Here is a 22528-nt window from a genome sequence, read left to right as displayed (position 1 = left end):
AATTGGTAGATCTGTAAAGAAAGCCATACACACAAGAAATGACTTTGCAATGAGGGGTGCTTTAGAGCCTTGGTGCCTTGTCTGCTAGGGGGAAGAACTTTCCTTTTCTTAGAATGTGTCTGTGGATTGCACTCAATACCAACAGGTTATAGTAAAGTCACTGACTTGTGTTAAACATTAAGCTATGATTAATTCACTACTGTGCCTTCTAAGTATTGAAGATATTTCTTGAGTTTCTAAGTGGAAAACAGTTTTAGAACAACCAAAAATTGTTACTATACTGATACTGGGACCTCAACCCTCAAACAAAATCCAATAATACTGTAAACACCACTGTAGATCCTGCTAGAACAATCAGTTGACTTATGAACGCTTGGAGCTCACCATCTATAAACAAGTACCAAAGCAAATGAAGTTATAATAACCATACCTTGCACCTGTTACCCAAGACAAACTTCCCTAGTGATACTAAATTATCTATGAGGGGCATAAAGTTCTGTCTCAAAATGTCTCCTATACTATGCAGTGTTCAGATAGTCTACTGTCAGTAACCCTGTTTTCCATTAAAAGTTTATCTGTAAGCCCATCTTACATCTAGGAAGACTGAGTAGGTTGCATCTACCACCAAAGCCCATACTTTCAAGATGTGGTCAGATCATACGGGGCAACACTTAACCTCCATACAAACCTCAAATACTTCCTGAAGACTGTAAAAGCTAGTACAGGAAAATAACCCTTCTTCGGGTTTAGATTTGCCAAGAAGTTCCCTTATTTTACATAACTTCACCAGTAACTCTACTACCTATATCATGAAGCTCATTATGTGCTTCTACCTGATGCAGGTAACCTTCCTAAACTAGGCTCTGAAACTGATCTTCCCAAGAAAAGTAATCTTGATGATGATAGTGGATAGCCTATAAAAAGCACAATCTTGTATCCCTCTTGGAGAATATAAACAAAAGTTGGATGGAAGAAATAGTGAATGATGAAGAAATCCAAGCAGGAAAGAGACCTAAAGGAATGTGTACTTTTTACTGGTTTACTGGATGAACAATATATCTCTGTACTACAGTAAATTCTTGATCAATCGATAATAGAACATACTCATCTTCAAGATACCTCATTAACATAGAAGTAACACTAAGAACCCTGCTAATATCAAATACAGAAATGACACAATTCAAATAAACTTCACAATACAATCTTTTAAATATCAGAAGAATACATTCCCACCAACAAATTTATCACTGTACCTCTGAATCAGGTTCTATCTGTGGTTGTGGTGGAATAATATTTTGTTGCCTTTGTTGGCACAATGGTGATGACTTCGTTGGTAATGCTTCTTCCGGTGCCTCCTCATGCATAGGGCTTTGTGACTGCTGTGGGGACGGAGGTTCAGCGACATTGGAGGCCATTGGAGGTGGACCCTGTAAGATAAAAAGTTAAACAAAATAACTTTGGTATGGCAATAAATCACCTTTCATTCTTTACATATTTTACTGGAGAGAAGAAAGGAACTACCCTAGCCTTCCCTGGATCGTAATTGCCATTAAATGCATTCAATCTCATATAATTCTAGCAAAAATCTGTTACACATACTACTTACATACTCTTGTGTGATTCCCTGAGGATGTGACTGGGGAAATTTACTACTTTGATTGTTTAAACTCATCTGCTGTAACGCCGCCTGCTGTTGAGCCAAAAGTTGTTGCTGAATAGGACGTCTTAACCTTTCACCTTTGCGCCATAGTGTGATTTCCTGAGTGGGAACAAAATGAGGATGTAGGCAAATTGCAATATAAAAGAAGAGACAAACACTTACAATATTCAAGCAGTACCTCTGCATTACATAGATCATTCTCATATCTAAGAAAAACATTTATGTAACAACTCAGTAATCTACTGACATTACCGCCTTTGCTTTCTTAATATGCTCCTGATAAATAATATTAAAGAAATGCATGAAAGCTAAATGTATATGGAAGCAGCACTACCATCCTTAAAGCAAGCTTTACAGCCACATTTCCTGTGATTATACCTTTTGATATGATACCATTGAATGTAAAATAAAAAAAATCATAAACCCCTTTTTACTACTAGTGTCAAAAGCATCTTAAATAAGTGAAGCATAATTATGAAACTCATGGAGAAGCAATGATAGGCAAAATGGCCATGGGCATATATAAAGATATATATCAGTTGCTAACCTGTTGTTTAAAGTATCTCCTCTCTTCCTCATCAACAAGGACAAGATTGAGGTAATATCTAACACTGAATTTCTTGTTGATATCCCTCATCGTGGGAGTTAGATCATAACCAGCAAGGAAAACTCTAATAGGTATGCTTTCTCCTCTGACTGGTGCACCATCCATAATTTCATACTTGGCGATAGTTTCATTCTCGTTAAATGTGTTTGGACCTGTGAAAATCACAAGTGAAAACAAATTAAAACATATAACACCGTTGCATGATTATAATTTTCAAACATAAGTGTAACATTGGGGTGAATCATATCTACAGCACTAAAGCAATGAAATCATAATACTACAGTTGATAACCATTTACCTGAACCTGTCGTTTCTCTTTTGATAATGGCAATTTCCATATGTTTAATCTTAATTCGCACCAATAAAAAATAGATTTTCCCTACAATAACATCTTTTAGGTGGTATCTGAAAAAGAAGAAATTTTTCATTTAGGAAAGTTCAATACATCTCAAGTATAAACACTGGATGATAAAAGTCTTACAATATATGAATCACATTGTGATCTTCAAAAATACCATTTCAACAACTGTGAATAATAAGCATAACTTACTTGGATTTATTATACTCAAATTCAATGTGTAAGCAGTCTTCAATACCAACTTCCATTTTAATGGAGTTGTTCATTTCTGGGTATGAGGAAAGTGTGTGTACCAGGAGGTCCATTTCTCTTGCAATGTCAGATAATCGTCTGACTATAGTTACTCTGAGAAAATACCTTGAGAAAGAAAGTATAATTTTAGATTCATATGAAAATAATCAACCTTAATTTACACTGCAAAGATAAGCATGGTTCCTTTCCTAAAGATTAATACATCCACCTGATAAGTTTGTTTAATGACTTTTCACACTACAACAGGTTCCAGTTCAGAGTTGAAGATTTCCTTTGCAACAGCACCTCAGTTACAAGAGTAGTATTTGACTTCTCTTTAGTTTTGAAAATTACCGTAACACAATTAAGTGTCATCATTACAGCATAAGATGTAATTATATGAATCAGCATAAGATATAATTATGAATATCATGCTCATCTGTATAATGCTTAATTCTTGTATTTGTAGCCCTTAAAAATAAGGTTAATTTTCAACCATGCATTATGCAGAACTCACTTTTTACATGTCCTTTAAAATTTTTTTTAATAATGGATTTCATGTCCTTTAAAGTTTTCTTTAATAATGGATTTACAACTATAAAACTGACTAACTTAATTAACAATGCATGATACATACATATTGATAGCACCAGTAAATATAATCAGCACTGTATTCATAAATACAATATATTTTCAACATGAATTCACAAGCAACAATGCATAATCAAATGGTTTTCTTTGAATTTCTATGTTCAGCTGGCACTTTCTATGCACCAAATACTGTTAAAAAATACATACAGTATACATCATACTATGAAGGTTTGTAATAATACAGTATATGACACCAATATTAATCATCAGATATATAAAAAAATTCAAAAATCTTCCCTATGTTTTTCGAAAGTCACGCTGTCACAGAGGCATTGTAACCTTTCACTCTCACTCTCTTTCTCTCTCTCACTGTAGATTACCAATATGTTTATGCTTATTACAGATATGCATCAATAACCTACTTGGTATGGTATACAAATTATTTAAGAACTCCTTGCCTCCTTCAGAACACTTTGTAAGCTACGTGAACTTCTTTAGTCATATATCTTGTGCAAATTTATAAATTTACTGATTAACACTATGGTACTAATCACATTCTGTTGAGGGAGTAGAGCTCGTGGGCAAATCAACAGACTTTGAAATCTTCATGGGAAAAAGGTCCTCCTCTGGGAAGTAAACTATAGAAGTAAAGAACCACAGAAATAAAGAACTCCACTGAGCAATTTTCTTACCCACAGCAGGTGATCAATTCATTGTAGGGGGAGGAATCAAGACCATACTACAAGACTTGACCCTTCTCTGAAATTGATGATAACACAACAACAAGCCCAAAAGGTGACAATTTCAATAAGGTGGCCTCAGAAGCCTTAGAATGATGCTTATAGGTCCTCTTCTAAGCAAATAGGAGACTCTGATCAACTGACCACTTCTCACAAATGCAGCACACTGCTGACCTCTCCAAAGTGGACATAGGAAGGGGTCCTTATCAAGGAAAGACATCTTACAGTTCTTCCTACGTAACCCTTAATATCTCTCTTATGGCATGGTAACTTTGAGAAAGGCAAGTCAATCACAAACCACCACTAATTATGTAAAGGTAATATGAAATTGATGAAGCAAACATAAATAAAAAGCCAATGAATAATTAAAAATAAGAGCAGAACAGTAAAAAAAAACACTTGGCAGGTAAATCCAGGGAGAACTGTAACAGCATTTTTATTTAATGGAGTCACACACCACAATGGCTAGTGGCTAAACTATCACAGTACTGTTGGGTACATGAAGCAAAAAGCATCTGATCAGTACATGTTGGTGTGACTAGTCCACTGCACGTAGAATAGGCAAAACAGTAATGTATACAACTAATGGGATTGCAATGAACAAGCACTCTTTAACTAAATAAAAACAAACAACTGTCAATGAAAGTTATTGACAGAAATGTAACGAGTCAATGATTCAGTTATGTTCCATGAAAAGAATAAAATCTACCCATTTACTTTACTTACCTAAGTCTAACATTAGTCCCAGAATATGATTCATATGGTTTTTCTACTTGATTAAACTCAAAGTCAAAAGCTGTGTTCTGTGTAAGCTCGCCAGGCCTTGCTAGCTCTTTGACTAAGGAGGTGAATTCATGGTGATTTCCTCGGTCGTAGTATAGCTCGATTAACCCAATAAATTCTATTTTGATGCCCTGGTGCTCTAGCCGACTACCTGGCTTTTTGAGAATTACATTAACCTGGAAAACATAATGCTTTTAGTTTGAAATCCAAGCTGTAAGTTAACACCAAAACAAAAGCACTAATAACTCATATGTTAACACCAATACATAGGCAACATCATTCAAGATTAGGTTCTTAAATTGAATAACATTTGAAAGCATATTACGTACTTCAGTCATACAATGAGATACAAATCACAGCAAGAACATAATAAAATGCTTCTAAATAATATAGAAAAATACAGTAATGCTAACATACAAAATATATCCAGAAAGACTCTACACAGACAAATAAATTGTATCAAAATTGCAAAAAAGAAAAAAAAAAATCATATAATCCAAATACTGACTTTGAAACAGTAGGCTAATAAAAGGGGCATTCAGTAAATCTGCCCTCATTAATATGAATACAAACTATTTTAGCAAGCAACATAAAGTGACGTTTAGAAATAAAACTGATAATGGGCATACTTTAGATAATGTGTATAAGTCAGCCAAATTCTTACCTTTCCAGATACACTCTCGCCATCATAATACAGGTAATATCGTTCCTTTTTGCCATCTTCTGTTTTCATTTCTGCCATTTTTCGTGTATCTGATCCATCCAGCTGGATGGCAATTTCGGCACTTTGGCCGAACCCAAAAAAACTCTGAAAAAGACAAACTTATTCAGAACCAAAACAGAACTGTCAAGTTTGACTTACTAGATTTTTATATGTTGTTTATATATAAATATATAGATAATATATATATATATATATATATATATATATTATAAGATATATATATATATATATATATATACATATACCACATATTTTAAATAATCTTTATCCATACTCCAGTGCTGAGCAATACTCATTCTGCATTGCAGTAACACATTCACAGCTGTTACCTGAAAAGTTGTTCTTCTTTCATATACAAGGTGGATAGTCTGTGTTTCATTGGGAAAATCCAGGGATGAAGACCACATTGTGATACCCCAAAAATTCTTCCTTCCAATTAAAAAGTAAATGCCTCACAAACAAGTCCTCTTTTCCCATCTACAATACAACACTAATGTTATCAGTCGCGTATTCCTCTTGATACTGACGTAGCTATTGCAATGGAATAACTAGTTGAGCCATCCTCTGGCTCTAGTGTACAGCAACACTTCTCGGCACTCTACTTGCATTTTGTATTTACTGCATTCAATCGTTCATTTCTACCTATTTTACCATCTCACCAGAGTTCAATCCTATTGTACCAGTCAGTCAGCTCAATACTATCATATAACCCATTATTGCTCATTTCCTCTATTATGGTAATGCCACTGGTTGGTCCCCCCTAGGTCTCTCCCTCTCTTTCTCTCTACAACATACAAACAAACACTCTCTCTCTCTCTCTTTCTCTTTCTCTCTCTCTCTCTCTCAACTACAGTCACTAAGCTTGACTCTACTTACCCCTCTTCTTTTTATAAGAGGAAGTATCGATGAAACTGACCTACTAAAACCTACAGTGAGAATCTTTCACAAAAGTTAGCTTGACAAGATCAGTCAAGTAACTCATTCCCATGGCATTCTTTTCAAATAAATTCATCAACATCATATCCTATGGCATTCTTTTCAAATAAAATTATCAATATCAAATCCTAAGGCATTCTTTTCAAATAAATCTAGCAATATCAAATCCTAAGGCATTCTTTTCAAATAAAACTAGCAATATCAAATGCTATGGCATTCTTTTCAAATAAATTTATCAATATCAAATCCTAAGGCATTCTTTTCAAATAAATTTATCAATATCAAATCCCAAGGTATTCTTTTCAAATAAATTTATCAATATCAAATCCTATGGCATTCTTTTCAAATAAATCTATCAATATCAAATGCTATGGCATTCTTTTCAAATAAATCTACCAACATCAAATCCTATGGCATTCTTTTCAAATAAATTTATCAATATCAAATTATTCTAAATTTGAAGGCTTTATATATTGGGTAGAGACAAATCTCTAAAAAGATTTACATTATTTTAGTATCAGTATGTACAATTAACACTGAATTTCAAGGGCGGTTAGAGAGAGAGAGAGAGAGAGAGAGAGAGAGAGAGAGAGAGAGAGAGAGAGAGAGAGAGAGAGAGAGAGAGAGAGAGAGAGAGAGAGATCAGAACTTCAATTACCAAAAAAAATTTGTGATATATTCTCCTGTGTAATTTAACAATGAGAAGGTTCCATTTGACAGAAAACATGTGACATACACTTCAGCCCAAGTTGTAGAAAATATATTTCATAATATAATTTATGCACATAATTACTAAGCAGATATGTAAGCTTTAAGTGGATGTAAAGACCATAGCACAACCCTTGGGTTGAGAATATTTTTTTACATAGTCAGTACCCAGCATGATATATGGTATCTGAAATGACTAACTGCCAAAATCAACATCAGATGTGCTTTAATCTGTTAAACATTGTACACTTAACAAAGAGAGGATATAGACTGCCCTAACATAAATGCGTTTATACATCACATTTTAAACATTTGCTCATAAATGACGAAGGCTACCTTCATGTATACATACAAATTTTTCTGTATGCTCTTGAATAATCTACCAATGGGCTTCACTATGTTTTTACAATGCAAAGATCAAGAGGTATTTTGGGAAATGTCAAAAGTCACCATCTGTTCTACAGGAACCCTTCCATGAAAACCCTTTTTGAAGTCAATTTATGGTAGATCAGTCTTGCTGGATTTAAATATCACGCTATAAACAACGACTGTAAAAATTTATGTAAAATACATGCTCAAAAGATTCTTGTCCTCAAACAATTAAAACATTTGGCAACCTATTTTGCCAGAGATAAAAAAAAAAAAAAAAGTAATGTAATGTATACATTATCTATTTATATAGTCTGATGGCTCTCCTAACCTAAAAGAAGTTGGCATCACAGTAAAACTACAGAACAGCCACTGCTACATTCACTTGTAATTCATAAATTGTTGATGACCTACTAGTAGCAAAACTTCCACAGGTTCAATTCACCTATCCTTGCATTTTCTGCATATTTGTATCCTTTCCAATACTAGCTCTTTCACCACACATATCCACCCATCTTCTTGGTCTTTCTTGCCTTTTTACCTTACCACTTTTGAATTGTCTATTTTTTTCCACAAATCTCATCAGCCACTCTCTCCATATGACTAATAACATGTAAAAACAAATAGTCCACCTTTTCACTTACCCTAAATACACCTTTACTATCACTTAAATACACCTTTACCATCAATTTCTCACCAAATTAATGCATAAGCCATATTTTTATGCAAACATTTCACCCCAACATATTCAACTTTTTTCTCTAATTTGCGCTCTACTAAATGCTTCACTTCCACATTGCTGGCTCAATAATCCCTTCAGACATTTCAACTTTTACTTCTGCAAAATAAATTACTGTTTCTTCCCAATCTGCATACACACTGCTACCTTTCTTGCTTCAACCATTCTGTGATTCACTTCTGTTATCATCTAACTGTAATTCCTTATGTTTACTCTCATATATTTATATGAATCAAATGATTACATCTTCCACCATCAATATAAAAATTCACCACTCCATCTGACTAATTTACATGGACATTCAGACTCTATCTCTTGCTTGCATTTACTCTAAACCTTTTGCAGTCATTACAACTTTTGATAATGTTTCCAATATGTCCATTTTGTCCTAGGGAACCATAATGGCAAATACTGGTGGTGCCATCTCAATCTAAAAGTATGGAACAGTATTTTGAGTGTCAATTGTTGAGGCTGGTGCCAATAAAACTGACAAGAGTCCCAAAGTTTCCTAGTTTCCTGCACAAAATGTTATTGTTATAATACAATTAAGTTTGTTCATACTTACCTGGCAGATATATATATAGCTGTATTTCTGACGTCCGACAGAATTTCAAAACTCGCGGCACACGTAGTGGGGCGGCCAGGTGGTAGTACCCATTCCCGCCGCTGGGAGGCGGATATCAGGAACCATTCCCATTTTCTATTCATATTTATTCATGACCCTTGTCTCCTGAGGGGAGGAGGGTGGGCACTCTAATTATATATATCGGCCAGGTAAGTATGAACAAACTTAATTGTATTATAACAATAACATTTTGTTCATGAAACTTACCTGTCAGATATATATATAGCTGAATCACACCTTCGGATGGTGGGTAGAGACAGACTAGGATTTTTTAGGAAATTTAAATTAAAATAAAAGATTAACTTATTGGTTCCTTACCTGATATGCAAAGTAGACTATGTGATTACTGTCACCTAAAGCCTGCTTATGCTTTATCAGAGTTGCCAGCCAGGTTTTGGACCTGTAGTGCTGGTGCCCTCTGGATGCTCTGTCAACGGGGACGTGACCACAATGTGACAAGACCATCTAGCCAAACATATGGCAGTAACACAGCAACCGACCACCACCTGACCAACTAACCAAAAAACCCCTGACATTAACACTAAGGAATGGGAGATTTTTACAGAAGATCTCACCATCAAACCAAAAACACAATAAACTAACCTAACTCAGCTAAGGGATAGGGAGAGAGCCACCTTCAGCCCCCAAAACTGTGTCTGCCGAAATGTAAGGTCCCAAAGAACTACAGTTCTCGTAAATCGTTCTCTACATCCCGGAGGTAATGTGAGGCGAATACGGAATTGCTCCTCCAGAAGGTGCTATCAAGAATATCTCTGATAGACATATTCCTTTGTAAGGCAAGAGGAAGTAGCTACGGCTCTGACCTCGTGAGCTTTCACTTTAAAGAGGCTCATATCAGTCTTCTGGCAAGATGAATGAGCCTCTTTAATGACGTCCTCAAACAGAAAGCAACAGCATTCTTCGACAACGGCAAATCTGGTCTCTTCACCGAGCACCAGAGATTACCTGAGGGACCTCTTATCTCTTTAGTCCTATTCACATAGAACTTGAGAGCCCTGACAGGGCACAGGGCTCTCTCTGGTTCTTGACCCACGAGACTCGATATTCCTTTGATTTCAAAGCTCTTTGGCCAAGGATTAGACGGGTTCTCGTTCTTAGCCAAGAAAGAAGGGTTCAACGAGCAGACAGCGCTGTCTCCCTTGAAACCCACTAGGCTACTGAACGCTTGGATTTCACTAACTCTCTTCGCCGTCGCCAGAGAAGCTAGGAAAAGCGTTTTCCTCGTTAAGTCCCTTAGAGAAGCTTCATGGAGAGGCTCAAAGGGACTTAGCATCAGATGTTTCAACAACCACATCTAGATTCCATGAGGGCGGTCTTGCTTGTGGAATTTTGGTGGTCTCGAACGACCTTAAGAGATCGTGCAGATCCTTATTGTCGGAGAGGTCCATTCCTCTGTGGCGAAAAACGGCAGACAACATACTCCTATAACCCTTGGATTTGTAGGAACTGCCAATTTTCTGGCACATTTCTTAGATAGAGTAAGAAATCTGCTATCTGATTCACAGAGGTCGTGGAAGAGGAAATTCCTTCCTTCTTGCACCATGCCCTGAAGGAGGACCACTTAGACTGGTAGACAGCTCTTGAAGAGGCTCTTCGAGCATTAGCGATTGCTCTCGCAGCTGCCTTTGAAAAGCCTCTCGCTCTGGCCAACTTTTCGATAGTCTGAACGCAGTCAGAGCCAGAGCGGAGAGGTTTTTGGTGAAACCTTTTGAAGTGAGGCTGTCTGAGTAGATCTCTCCTCCAGGGCAACGTTCTTTGGGAAGTCCACAAGGAACGTCATGACCTCTGTGAACCACTCTCTTGCTGGCCACATTGGGGCAATTAGAGTCAACCTTGTCCCTTCTGAAGCTGCGAACTTCCTCATTACGTCCCCCATGATCTTGAATGGGGGAAAGGCGTAAAGATCCAGGTCTGTCCAGTTCCAGAGCAACGCGTCCACTGCAATTGCCCCTGGGTCCAGAACCGGGGAGCAATACAGAGGAAGCCTCTTCGTCCTTGATGTAGCGAACAGGTCTACTAGAAGGACGTCCCCACAACTCCATAATTGTTGACGAGACTTCCTGGTGCAAGGTCCATTCTGTTGTTAGAATCTGATTTCGGCGGCTGAGAAGGTCCGCCCTGACATTCTGAACCCTGCCACGAATCTTGTCAGGATCTTGATGCGCCTTGCGTCTGCCCATAGCAGAATTTCCTTCGCCAGGAGAAAAAGGGATCTGGAGCGAGTTCCTCCCTGATTCTTTAGATACGCAAGGGCTGTGGTACTGTCTGAGTTGACTTGAACAACCTTGCTTGACAGTTTTTCTTCGAAGAACTGCAGCGACAGGAATATCGCTGCCAGTTTCCTTTACATTGATGTGGCCAGGCTACCTGTTCCCCTCTCCAGGAGCCTGACACTTCCTCCCCCCCTAGTGTTGCTCCCCAACCAGAAATGGAAGCGTCTGAGAACAACACTACTAGGTCGGGGCTCAGAAGATTTAAGGAGAAGCCCTCTCGTAACTTCTGAGGGTCGAGCCACCATCTTAAGTGGACTTTTACCTTGTTGGAGATCCTTAGGATCGCATTCAGGTCCTCTTTCGACGTCCATTCTTCCGCAAGGAAAAATTGAAGAGGCCTGAGGTGGGGCAGTTCTTCCCAGCGAGACAAACTTTTCTAGCGAGGAAATGGTGCCCAGCAGACTCATCCACTCCCTCACCGAACAAGCTTCTCTCTCTAGGAAGGCTGCGACTTTCTCTAACCCCAGTCGCTGAACGTTCCTGGGATGGAAACGCCTGAAAAGCCAACTGAATCCATCTGAATCCCCAGATACACGATGGACTGTGTTGGGGTCAGATGCGACTTTTCGGAGTTGACCAAAAGACCCAGAGACTTTGCTAGGGCTAACGTAAACTGAAGGTCCTTCAGACACTTCTGCCTCGACGACGCTCTGATCAGCCAATCGTCGAGGTAGAGGGATATCCTGATTCCTGACGAATGGAGCCACTTCGCTACATTCCTCATAATCATTGTGAAAACCATCGGGCCGTGCTGAGACCGAAACAAAGGGCTCTGAACTGCCAAACCCTGTTGTCCAAGACGAATCTCAGGTACTTCCTTGAAAGAGGGTGGACTGGGACGTGGAAGTACGCTCCTGCAGGTCCAGAGACACCATCCAGTTGCCAGGTCTCAAGGCTCCCAGCACCGACTGAGGCGTCTCCATTTTGAACTTGATCTTTTCTACAAAAAGATTGAGCCTGCTCACATCCAGGACCGGGCGCCAACCTGACGACTGCTTCGGCACTAGGAAAATCCTGTTGTAGAAGCCCGGTGACTCTAGGTCCAAGACTTGTTCCACCGCTCTTTTTTCGACCATCTGGTCTAACAGATCGAAAAGAACACTTTTCTTCTCTCCCTGATAAGATGGAGAGAGGTCTCTGGGAGTCGATGTTAAAGGAGGAGGATGTAAAAAGGGGATCTTGTACCCCCGCTCTACTATCCTGAGGGTCCAAGGATCCGCCCCTCTCTGCCTCCAAGCCTCCGCAAAGAATTCCAGTCTGGCCCCGACTGGCGTCTGAAGGACGAGATCTTCATTTGCTGGTTTTGGGTTTGAATGAAGCTCTTCCTCTCGAAAACCCTCTCCTCGAGGAGCTGCTCTCGAGGGGGGTGCCCGCGAAAGGGTTTGACTTTCTTCGGGGGTTTGCTGAATGTCGAAGTGGAAGGAGCTGCTGGACGTCTTGAAGACTGAACCAAGAGGTCCTGGGTCGCCTTTTCTTGCAAACTCTGTGCAAGATCCTTTACCATAGCCTGGGGGAAGAGATGGTCCGAAAGAGGCGCAAAGAGCAATTCCGCTTTCTGAGCGGGAGATACCGACTTAGCGGTAAAATTGCAAAGCAGTGCTCTTTTCTTCAGGAAGGCAGTTCCAAAATGAGAAACTAGCTCCTCCGAACCATCCCTGACGGCCTTGTCCATACATGACAACACGCTGGACAGCTCCCCCAGACTGAGAGAATCAGGACTCCTAGACTGAAGGTCTAAAACTCCCAGACACCAATCTAGGAAATTAAAAACATTAAGGGTACGAAGCAGTCCCTTCAAGTGGTGGTCAGTCTCCACCGGAGTCCAGGACACCTTAGCAGACGATAAGAGAGACCTCCTCTGAGCGTCCACTAAACTGGAGAAGTCACCCAGAGCGGACGAAGGAACCTTTACTCCCACATCCTCCTTGGTCTCATACCAAACTCCCCCTTTCCCGGCGAGTCTAGAGGGAGGATGGGCGAAAGTGGTCTTGCCCTGATCCTTCCTTCTGGACATAAAGTCTTGAAGCTTCTTAAACGCCCTCTTGGTCGACAGCGATGTCTTCATTTCGACGAATTCAGGGGTCTTAACTGTCTTGGAAGACGAAAGTTGAGAGGGAGGAGACCTAGGGGCTGCCGGCTGGAACTTCTCCCCGAAGGCTGAACGTAACAGCCTAACAAGAACCTTGTAGTCCGAGACAGCTGAAGCTACCGGCTGTTCTTCTTCGACGGAACTCCCTGGACTACTAAGTTCCCCTTCCTCCCTAAGAGGGAACTGGAGAACGCCCATCAGGAGAGGGAGTACCGTTCCAGCAGTCTCAATCCTGAACAATGACTTCCGTTGGTTGGAAGTATCCGCTACAGGTACGGAATCGGCCTTACGTCGATCTTTAGAGGTACGGACATCTTGCGAAAGAGGAGCGTCCTTAGAAGCACGTGAACTGTCTTAACAGAAACGTCTATACGAGAGGAAGCGCGAGCTTCCTGACGAGAGGCGCCAAAAGCGTCCTGCTTAGCCAAGCGTAGCGTCCTGCTTTGCATCCTCAAAAGCGTCCTGCTTCGCTCGAAAAGCGTCCTGCTTCACACGGCGAGCGTCCTGCGGAGCGTCCTCAAAGGCGTCCTGTCCATAACTCGAAGCGTCCTGCTTCGAACGCCGAGCGTCCTGCCGAGCGTCCTCAAAAGTGTCTTGAAGAGAGCGCAAAGCGTCCTGTCTAGAACGCCGAGTCCTGCCGAGCGTTCCTCAACCGCTACCTGCCGAGAGCGCAAAGCGTCCTGCTTCGAACGCGAGCGACCGCGTCCTGACGAGCGTCCTCTCCTGAGAGAGTAAAAGATCTGCTAGGAGAACGAGAACGTTGACGATCCGGAGGAGGAGAGAGAGACGAGCGAGAGAGAGAGAATGAGGTGCTTCGTTTCCTCTTGACGGGCAGCCGAACGTCCTTCCTACGCTTAGGCTCGACTGCTGCTGGGCGAGTCCTCTGAGCCATCAGCGACGTAATCTGGTCCTGAAGGGACACTAGGATATCCTTCGTAGGTGACGAAGGAGCAAAAGAAGGGGCAGGACTGAGCCTGCGAGAAGGCGAGGGGCGAGGGGACGCCTCCTTCCTTCTAGCAGGTACAGCTATCTGCCTCTCAGGTGAACACGCCTGTGCGTGGAAACTAACGTCCTCTTCGGTAGAAAGCCTTCCTCTCTTCTGCGGAGGAAAGGCGTCATAAGCGTCCTCTGACGAAAGAGGAGACTAGGATGTGAAGCGTCCTCAAAGCGAAAGGTCCTTTTCAACGGACGCGAGTCTCTCCGAGCGCTCCACCCTTGCGCGGGGAGGACGCTTCGGAGGACGAAAAAGCAAAATCTTTCAGGACGCGCTCGTGCGCTGCTCCTATGGCAGCCTGGGATTTAGCAACAAGGACTGCCGAAGGGACGCCAGATCGGTGGGGAGCCCCCGTAACCCTCTTGCGGCTTTCGACATACCCACTCCCTGAGTCCTGGGAGTCCGATAGAGGTCTAGGCCTAGAGGCATTATGGGGCCGATCTGACGCCCCCTCCACAACACTAGGGGCACTAACACAAACTTTCACAGGGCCGGTTTCTAGGGCCAATACTTTAGATTCGAGAGCACGAATAGACTCCAGAATCAGAGAAAGGGTGTTACCTTCTCCAGACACAGCACTGGGGCCCGAAGGCAACAAAACAGGATTAGGTTGAGCAAAATCTACTGGTGTTAGAGGAGGAGAAATGTTACTATCCTTACCTTTAGTAAAACTTGCCCTTGGAGGAAGACCACCTGACTCTATCGCGCTCCAATTTACGTCGATAGGTCTCATACATCTTCCATTTATCATCATCCAAATCCTTACATTCATTGCACCGATCATCAACCACGCAAACATGCCCCCTGCAATCCATACAAACTGTGTGAGGATCAACTGAAGGTTTAAGAAGCCTCACCTTACATTCACTCCTCACACACACTCTGAAACTTCCAGTACTTGATCCAGACATCATGTATCCAGAAAAGCCAATCCAAAATCAAAAACCAATCCACTATTACGCGTGCCAATCCAACAATCCAGAAGTCGATACCAAAAGTCAATCCAGATAATATTAAGCGAGATAATCAAAAAATCCTAGACGGAGGTACTGTAAACAGTTGTTTGCAGCACCGGCGACAGAAAAAATATATGAATAGAAAATGGGAATGGTTCCTGATATCCGCCTCCCAGCGGCGGGAATGGGTACTACCACCTGGCCGCCCCACTACGTGTGCTGCGAGTTTTGAAATTCTGTCGGACGTCAGAAATACAGCTATATATATATATATCTGACAGGTAAGTTTCATGAACAAAATTGAGCATAGAAACCATTCTGTTAGGACATGCATTTTCCTGGTACAAACTTTACGTGATAGATTTTTACTCTGCTCAAGGAAATATATCACTACTTGTTGGCACAGAGAAGGGGATTTTCTGTTTACCTAAGTAGGTTGATTAAGAGGTAGCCAGGACATTGCATTTTCCTGGTAGGAACTTTGCATCACAGGCAAAATTTCTTTACTCTGCTCAACAAAATATCTCACTGCTGGTTGGTTCAGAGATGGAAATCTTATGCCACCTTGAGTAGGTTGATTGTGACCATCTACCTTTTGAGGCTTTCAGGAGGTGCCACTAGTAGAACCTATTCTTCATTTGACTCCATCTTATTACTAATCAAGGTTTAACAAGACTGGTGACTGGTATTTGATTGGTTCTTGGTTATGTCAAATACTTGATAGGTACATGGTACAAGCTTTTCTAAGGATGTTAGGTGTTAAATTAGCTTCAACCAGATATCAACGGGTTGAATTAGATGCTGACAAAAATGGAAGATGTGTCAAGATTTGACAAACTAGTACTGACATTGTGTTTACCTCCTTCCCTACACAGATGAAAGATACTAATTCCGACTTCTATCAGCTCCTAATCAGGCCCAGCAACTGGTACAGCTTGGTGAGATGGTAAATCACTGCAAATGCTTTTAAAAGTTCTGTTGCTGAAAAGGTCATCAGCATTCAGACATTCAATTACCTCACCCACCTGATATTTTGATATTAGCACAAATGGCAACTGGGGTTAATATACTGTACGTGCTCTAGTGAAAACCTGTGGGGCTGCCACACTGGTCTGAATAGGAAAACCTTCACTTGCTACATTTCTTTAAGGAAGGGTTCACCATACATGAGTCACACAATACATGGCAACCTTTCAAATGTTAGCCTTAAATCTCCTAAACTGTTTATCTGGTGTACCAACAAAGCTATACATTCTGAGGTATTTCTAACTATGAAAAATATTAAAACTACTATAAACCACTATGACAAAGTTAAATGATAAATTAAATGGACCAAAGGTAAATTTTACTTCAAGGCATAAAAATACAATTTTCCCATGTTTTAATGTGTGCTTAAAATGTATATGACAAACAGTTTGGTAGAAAAATTCCAGTTTTAAAGATACTGGCCCCCCCTTTATATCCTACAGTTTTTGAGAAAGCTGGGTTTTTGAGTGGGGGTAAAAGACAAAATGAGTGATATATTAAGATGTATCAAACATAGCCTAACCTAGGGTACTATAAATCAAAATATATATCAGGGTTTATGACCCAACCTTATCTAACCAAAGGCATCAGGTCCTCTTTGCTCCCCTAGACCCCCAAAACCTAACCTAGGCCACTGTAGCTTAAAATTTATAAAGGCAATATAACCTAACCTAACCTATATACTGGGGTCCTAACTAGACTGAAGGGAAGAGTGTTGACCTTTGCCACATCCTTCCCCTATGACCTAGGTCACCTGGTCCTGTCTTATCTGGTGTGTGGTGTCTATAAATGTTAGGTTAACTTAATCAAAATACATCCTTGTATTTCACTCTTGCATTTCCCACTCTCCCATCACCCAAAAAACATATTTTTCCACTGTGATCCCTCATAAAAAGGATATATAAAGGGGTTTCATATCTTTAAACTTAACTGTAATATGTAATTTGTTAACATTAAAGCAACACCTTAATTTCAAAATTCCACCTAATTGACAAAATGAAAATACAATCAGGTATCAGCAAAGTCCCTCTACCCAAAATTTAAGATGAAAATACCAAATAAGCTAGCCATCCTTACCCATCATGTGCTGTTAATAGTAAAAATATACTGTAAATCTATGTATTGAGCATATTAAGGAGAGTTAACAATAAATTTAAAAACCAGTAATATCGTGAATTGGTATTAGAAAAAATAAAGACCTAACAAAAATATATTAAATAAACTAATGCACTTGATAACTAACAAATGGTCAACAGCAATACAGCATGCTACCCCAATAATACATGGGAAGAAATGAAAGGTACTAACTTCAATAAATTACACATGAATAAAAAACAACCCTAACAAAAGTCTATATAATTTTATCAGCAAACTCAACCACTGGCTAGCTGTTTCAAAGAAAGCAAACGAGATATTTGCTGTTGTCAACTGACAGATCAAAGTACAGCTCTTTTGTACTTAATCCAGGTGATACATGTCACATGGGAACTCTCTCACAATGATTTAAAGGGCAAATAACAGAAAACTCCTTCACTATGCTATGGGAAATGAATTAATTTGATAAATGCATTGGGGTGATAATAAAATTAAGGGTGTAGATGCCATAAAAAGGTGAGATGTGAATAAGAATTTGAGGAGGAAGATTACCAGTGTTTTAGAAACACCAGACATATAATGACCAACCCTACCATTAGAGGTACTGGAGACCCAGATGCATGCAAAGACAGGTGGGAGATGAAAGTTACCTTCTGCTTATGTGAAGTTTGGAGGCCAGGTACAGCGGATTCAGCTACCGTATACTAGAAGTGAATTTGTTTTGAAACAAATCCAAACTCTGATCATTCCTAATTTGCTATTTTAGAGTTGTGACATATGGGGTCACCAAGATATGGTGTTGGAAGCCTAAACACACTCACTAACACTGCACTGGCTTTGTATGTATCAAGACAGTTAGTCTGAGTAAGAATTCTTTTACTGTTATTACTGTCTGTATCTCTAATGCTGCTAGGGTAAACAACCGGGTGGACTGGCCAACTCACTGACTACCGCGGTTTTGGCCACCCTCCGAAAAAGTACTTTAACACGTCCTGACACCAGAGATGGTCATCAGTCATGAGTTGTTGGTGGTAATAGCAGAAGCTCAAGACCTCTACTCTTCTTTTGAAGTAAGTATTTTCTCCAAAGTTAGAAATTAAGGCCTTATTCTAAGATTTAAACAGAGGGTAATGAAAAGTGTGGCCAACGCAGTGCACACTACCCCAAAACGCTTTCGAAATTTTTACTGACAATTAAAAATGTTTAGAAGATTGACGCCATCTCGATGTTTGCAGAGTTGCTTGTCAACAAACTTCCCATTTCCTGTGTTAAATCCGCACACCACTTATACCCATAGACGCTGATGCACTTTCATCACAACAATCGTAAACCCAACCTCTAACCAGTACTTATTCAAGGGGACTATGGCATTCTTTGCGGTGTTTCACGCTCTTCAATTGTTTATCAGTGTTCGTCAATTGGTATGTGTTTACCCTACAAACTTGGTATAAGACTTACACAAAACCAGGGAAATAAAGTGAAATTAGCATATCTATCTGTAGTATATAATCGGCGTATGTGTGAAGCTCCACTAGATTAGCAACGCCGAGTCATTTTTCGTTGTGTCGTCTGCTTGTAAATATACATCGGAAATATCTGTAATTTTTCGGGGTTAATTTGGTTGCAAAAAAGGGATAATAGACATGAATTAAATAAACATTTTGAAGTAACAAAGTAAAGTTAAACTAAATAATGAGTAATGTAAAAATTAAGGGAGTAAAGCTTTGCACCTCATAAACAGTGTAGTCATCTGCTGCTCGTAACTGTGTTTGCGGAGTGAGTGCTTGGGAACCAGGAACAGCAACGTGGTTCAAGTGCAATGTGGAGTGAATTAAGACCAAAATGTGTATAATTACAATCAAATAAGCACTGTGGAGTTTCAGTTGTGATGGCAGTAAGGATAAAACCACCGATTACAAGGTAAGAATGAATTCAGTTCAAACCATGACCCTGGGAATAAAAAGTTTCATACTTTCACTAATATAGGCATCAAAATGTTGTTTTATTGTGCTGATTACAACTGCAATCTTGAGTAAGATCAATAAACGTTACATATATACGCTAACATTGTTCAAATGAGTGCTGGGAAGGCTGAGAAAGATGGTGGATTGTCTGTGGTTAGAATTGCCAGCCACACGATTGCCACCATATTGAATTTCAAAACTGCCTTGAAAACATATTTTACAAAGAGCTCACATGCTTATTTTAGTTTGTATGGAGCTTTCATATATCACATTATGTTGACGAAACTTCAATCTTTAGAATGGTATGCTTAAAGTTGTACCTAATTGTATTCTTGTTTCACCAATTAAATATCTAGTGAATAAGGCCTGGCCAGCGCGATGACGATGGATCGTCTGCGGTTGTTTACCCTACTATCTGTGAGTGTGAATTATATCCTTGAATGAGTGCAATTCCAAAGATCACAATTAGCCTATATGGTTTGAAGACACTTTACAACAATAAGAAGCAGCATCATCTTAAATACATTTTTTTTTCTGTTTGATGTGTTTTAAACAAAATCTTAAATTCCATGTCATTTTCAAGTTTATTTTAAATATAGACTACAAAGATAGATACATAGGTATACCTAGAATGCCCATGTTGCAGTTTTCCTCATGAGCTACTAGTATATAGCTAATCCAATTTGCACATTTGCAGGACATACCTAGCCTAATGTCAAAGAATACTTCTATAAGAAATGTAATAAGACTTTTTAACCCTACAATGTCTATGCTAGATAACAGTACCTACAATGCCGAGCCTTGATAAGATCATACCTAATTAATGATGCTAGCTTTTAGCTAGTATCATAATAAGTATAGCTAAATGAAGTCTAATTTCATAGGATACCTATTCCTAAGCCATGACTAATCTATATTAGTATTTACTACAGTAATGAATGAAAGTGTACCCAAGGTCTACAAGGATATCAAGGGATGAGAGGTTTCCTTAACTTAAAAAATAGAGATCAGCTTAGAGCTAATAAAATGCGACAATTAAATAAATTTAAATTATTAAGCTAGTCATCTTTGTTTTCTCAGTTTGGCAAATTTAACAACTTAATTTGGCCTTAAGTCAAGCTTAGCCAGTTTAGCACAAACTATTCTAGACCTTCAATAAGCTGTTAATGGAAAAGAATATTAGATTACCTAGCTAATCTAGCTTGACCTAGCCCATGGGCCTTTACTAAGCCTACTCGTCAGGCTTTGATTACCCTAAAATAACAGAAGACTAAAGAAAATATACAATTTTACCCTAATTTCGGCACATTTCTTACCCATTTCTAGATAGGGTACGGTTAGTATCACGAGACTTGACCAATCTACCTACGACAATAACAAAACGGGGGTGGTGACAGGACAAGATATCGAAGTGTAAAATATAAAGTCAAAGGGAAGATGGCTATAAATTATATTTTTAACGTCCGTTAGGTCAATTAAATAAAACAAAAATTATCACAATTCGTGGGTCAATGAGTTAAATGAATCAGAAGCGACCTGTCAACCAATAAAGTGGGAGGAGGAGGAGGAGGTTGAGTCAAAACGAACGGAAGGAAGTCCTGCCGACGAAGTGGGGACAGTAATTCACCTAACAAACAATTAACATGACCCTTGACCTGCATAAATGACCTCTCACTGACATATTTATCCCTTCACGACGCTCTACAAATCTCAATATCTCACCATTTCTGGGTGTTGATGTGTGTTTTGGGTCCAACTGGTAGTAGCAGCCCTTCAACAATCATAAGAACTATAGATGACTGAAGTTGTTGATTTGAAGGACCGCCTACCGTATATCATTAAGGGGCTCGATTCCTTTATGTATTTTGATCTTTTATGTGTCCCATATGTTCTGAGTGACGTCATAATCAGCCATGGGCGATTCTTTGGTTGATTTTGATGGATGATGCCAGTTTATTGGCTGCAGTGCCACGATAATATATATCCAGTGCTCTGACTATAAATAACTTTGTCTTCATAAATCTATGACGTCTTTGAAAACCACATAGCTGACATAATAATTTACTTTTTTTTCCAGTGTTCTAAGCTTATGCATATGATTAGCAACAAGTACAGATACTGTACTTTTCTCCCGATACAGCTATTCATTCAGTATGTCACTTAAGCGATATTTTAATTTTCTCTTTTCATAACTTTCACGGCCTACTCGATCACTTTCTCAAAGAAGGCTGGCTTCCAATATATACGTATATCCAACCTCATACCTCTCTGTCTGAATAGCTTTCTTACAAATTCTTAATTGTGTGTGAGGCTTTATTTGTATTTTTATTTGTTCCATGCAAGGTAATACTATATAGAGATTGTTTCTCTATCCTATCCTAGCTTTTTATCTCTCTGCTATATTAGATGTAGTCACAGTTTGCCCTACTCAGCGTTTCTTTTAGGCAAGGTTCACAAAAATTCTGCTATCTCGTCTTGAATACACCCACTATCGTGAATGTGTTTTCTTTTGAACCACATTCCTGCCCTTGGAAAAAGGGTATGGAACAGAAGAGGAATGTCACCTCTCTGATGAAATGGAAGTTAATGAATGATAAGAGGTGACAGCTGGTATGTTACGACTTTAATGGTACATGTGGTCTTGAAAGGATGAGAAATGCAGAGATGCGACGATGTGGTAAAAGGGCTAATGCAGGAAAGTAAAATAATGACCTTAAGTGCTTTCTGTGCTGATTTGGTCACATGGGGAGATCAGAGGACTATAGACTGGCTAAAACTGTGAACGATTCCGAAGGTTTAGAAGAAAGAGGGTATAAGATTTTAAAGTGTTGACCAGTTGGAATAGACAACATTAAAAACAACCCAAGAAGTAAGTACAAGAGGGAATGCATGGTAGAGGTGATTGATGTAGTGTGAATAGAAGTGTCTGCGAACTGCTGATGAGCATTCTGCGTAGCTACATGTACGAAGTTAATGATATTGTGGAAGTTACTGCACTGTTGGTTCATGTTTGATTTAGCAGCTAAAAGAAGTGCACTA

General features: G+C 39.6%; 1 protein-coding gene across 2 annotated transcripts in view; it reads right to left on the bottom strand.

Moving 5' to 3' along the window:
* Window positions 1–22528, bottom strand: part of LOC135208644 (vacuolar protein sorting-associated protein 26B-like) — a 103884-nt gene that overhangs the window by 25640 nt on the left and 55716 nt on the right. Inside the window, exons 1-8 of one of the 2 annotated variants that reach the window (XM_064241031.1) lie at window positions 21212–21297; window positions 5635–5778; window positions 4914–5146; window positions 2818–2982; window positions 2566–2672; window positions 2208–2419; window positions 1607–1759; window positions 1254–1427 (exon numbers count right to left, since the gene is read on the bottom strand). In XM_064241031.1, the coding sequence (XP_064097101.1) occupies window positions 1254–1427; window positions 1607–1759; window positions 2208–2419; window positions 2566–2672; window positions 2818–2982; window positions 4914–5146; window positions 5635–5778; window positions 21212–21214 (1191 nt within the window). In that variant the 5' untranslated portion in view covers window positions 21215–21297. Of the gene's footprint in view, window positions 1–1253; window positions 1428–1606; window positions 1760–2207; window positions 2420–2565; window positions 2673–2817; window positions 2983–4913; window positions 5147–5634; window positions 5779–21211; window positions 21298–22528 lie in introns of those variants that run through there. The other variant, XM_064241030.1, reaches the window with a different exon arrangement.

This window comes from Macrobrachium nipponense, chromosome 35 (genome assembly GCF_015104395.2).
Source record: "Macrobrachium nipponense isolate FS-2020 chromosome 35, ASM1510439v2, whole genome shotgun sequence".
In the NCBI taxonomy this organism is placed as follows: domain Eukaryota; kingdom Metazoa; phylum Arthropoda; class Malacostraca; order Decapoda; family Palaemonidae; genus Macrobrachium; species Macrobrachium nipponense.
This window is presented reverse-complemented; position numbering and strand designations above follow the sequence as displayed.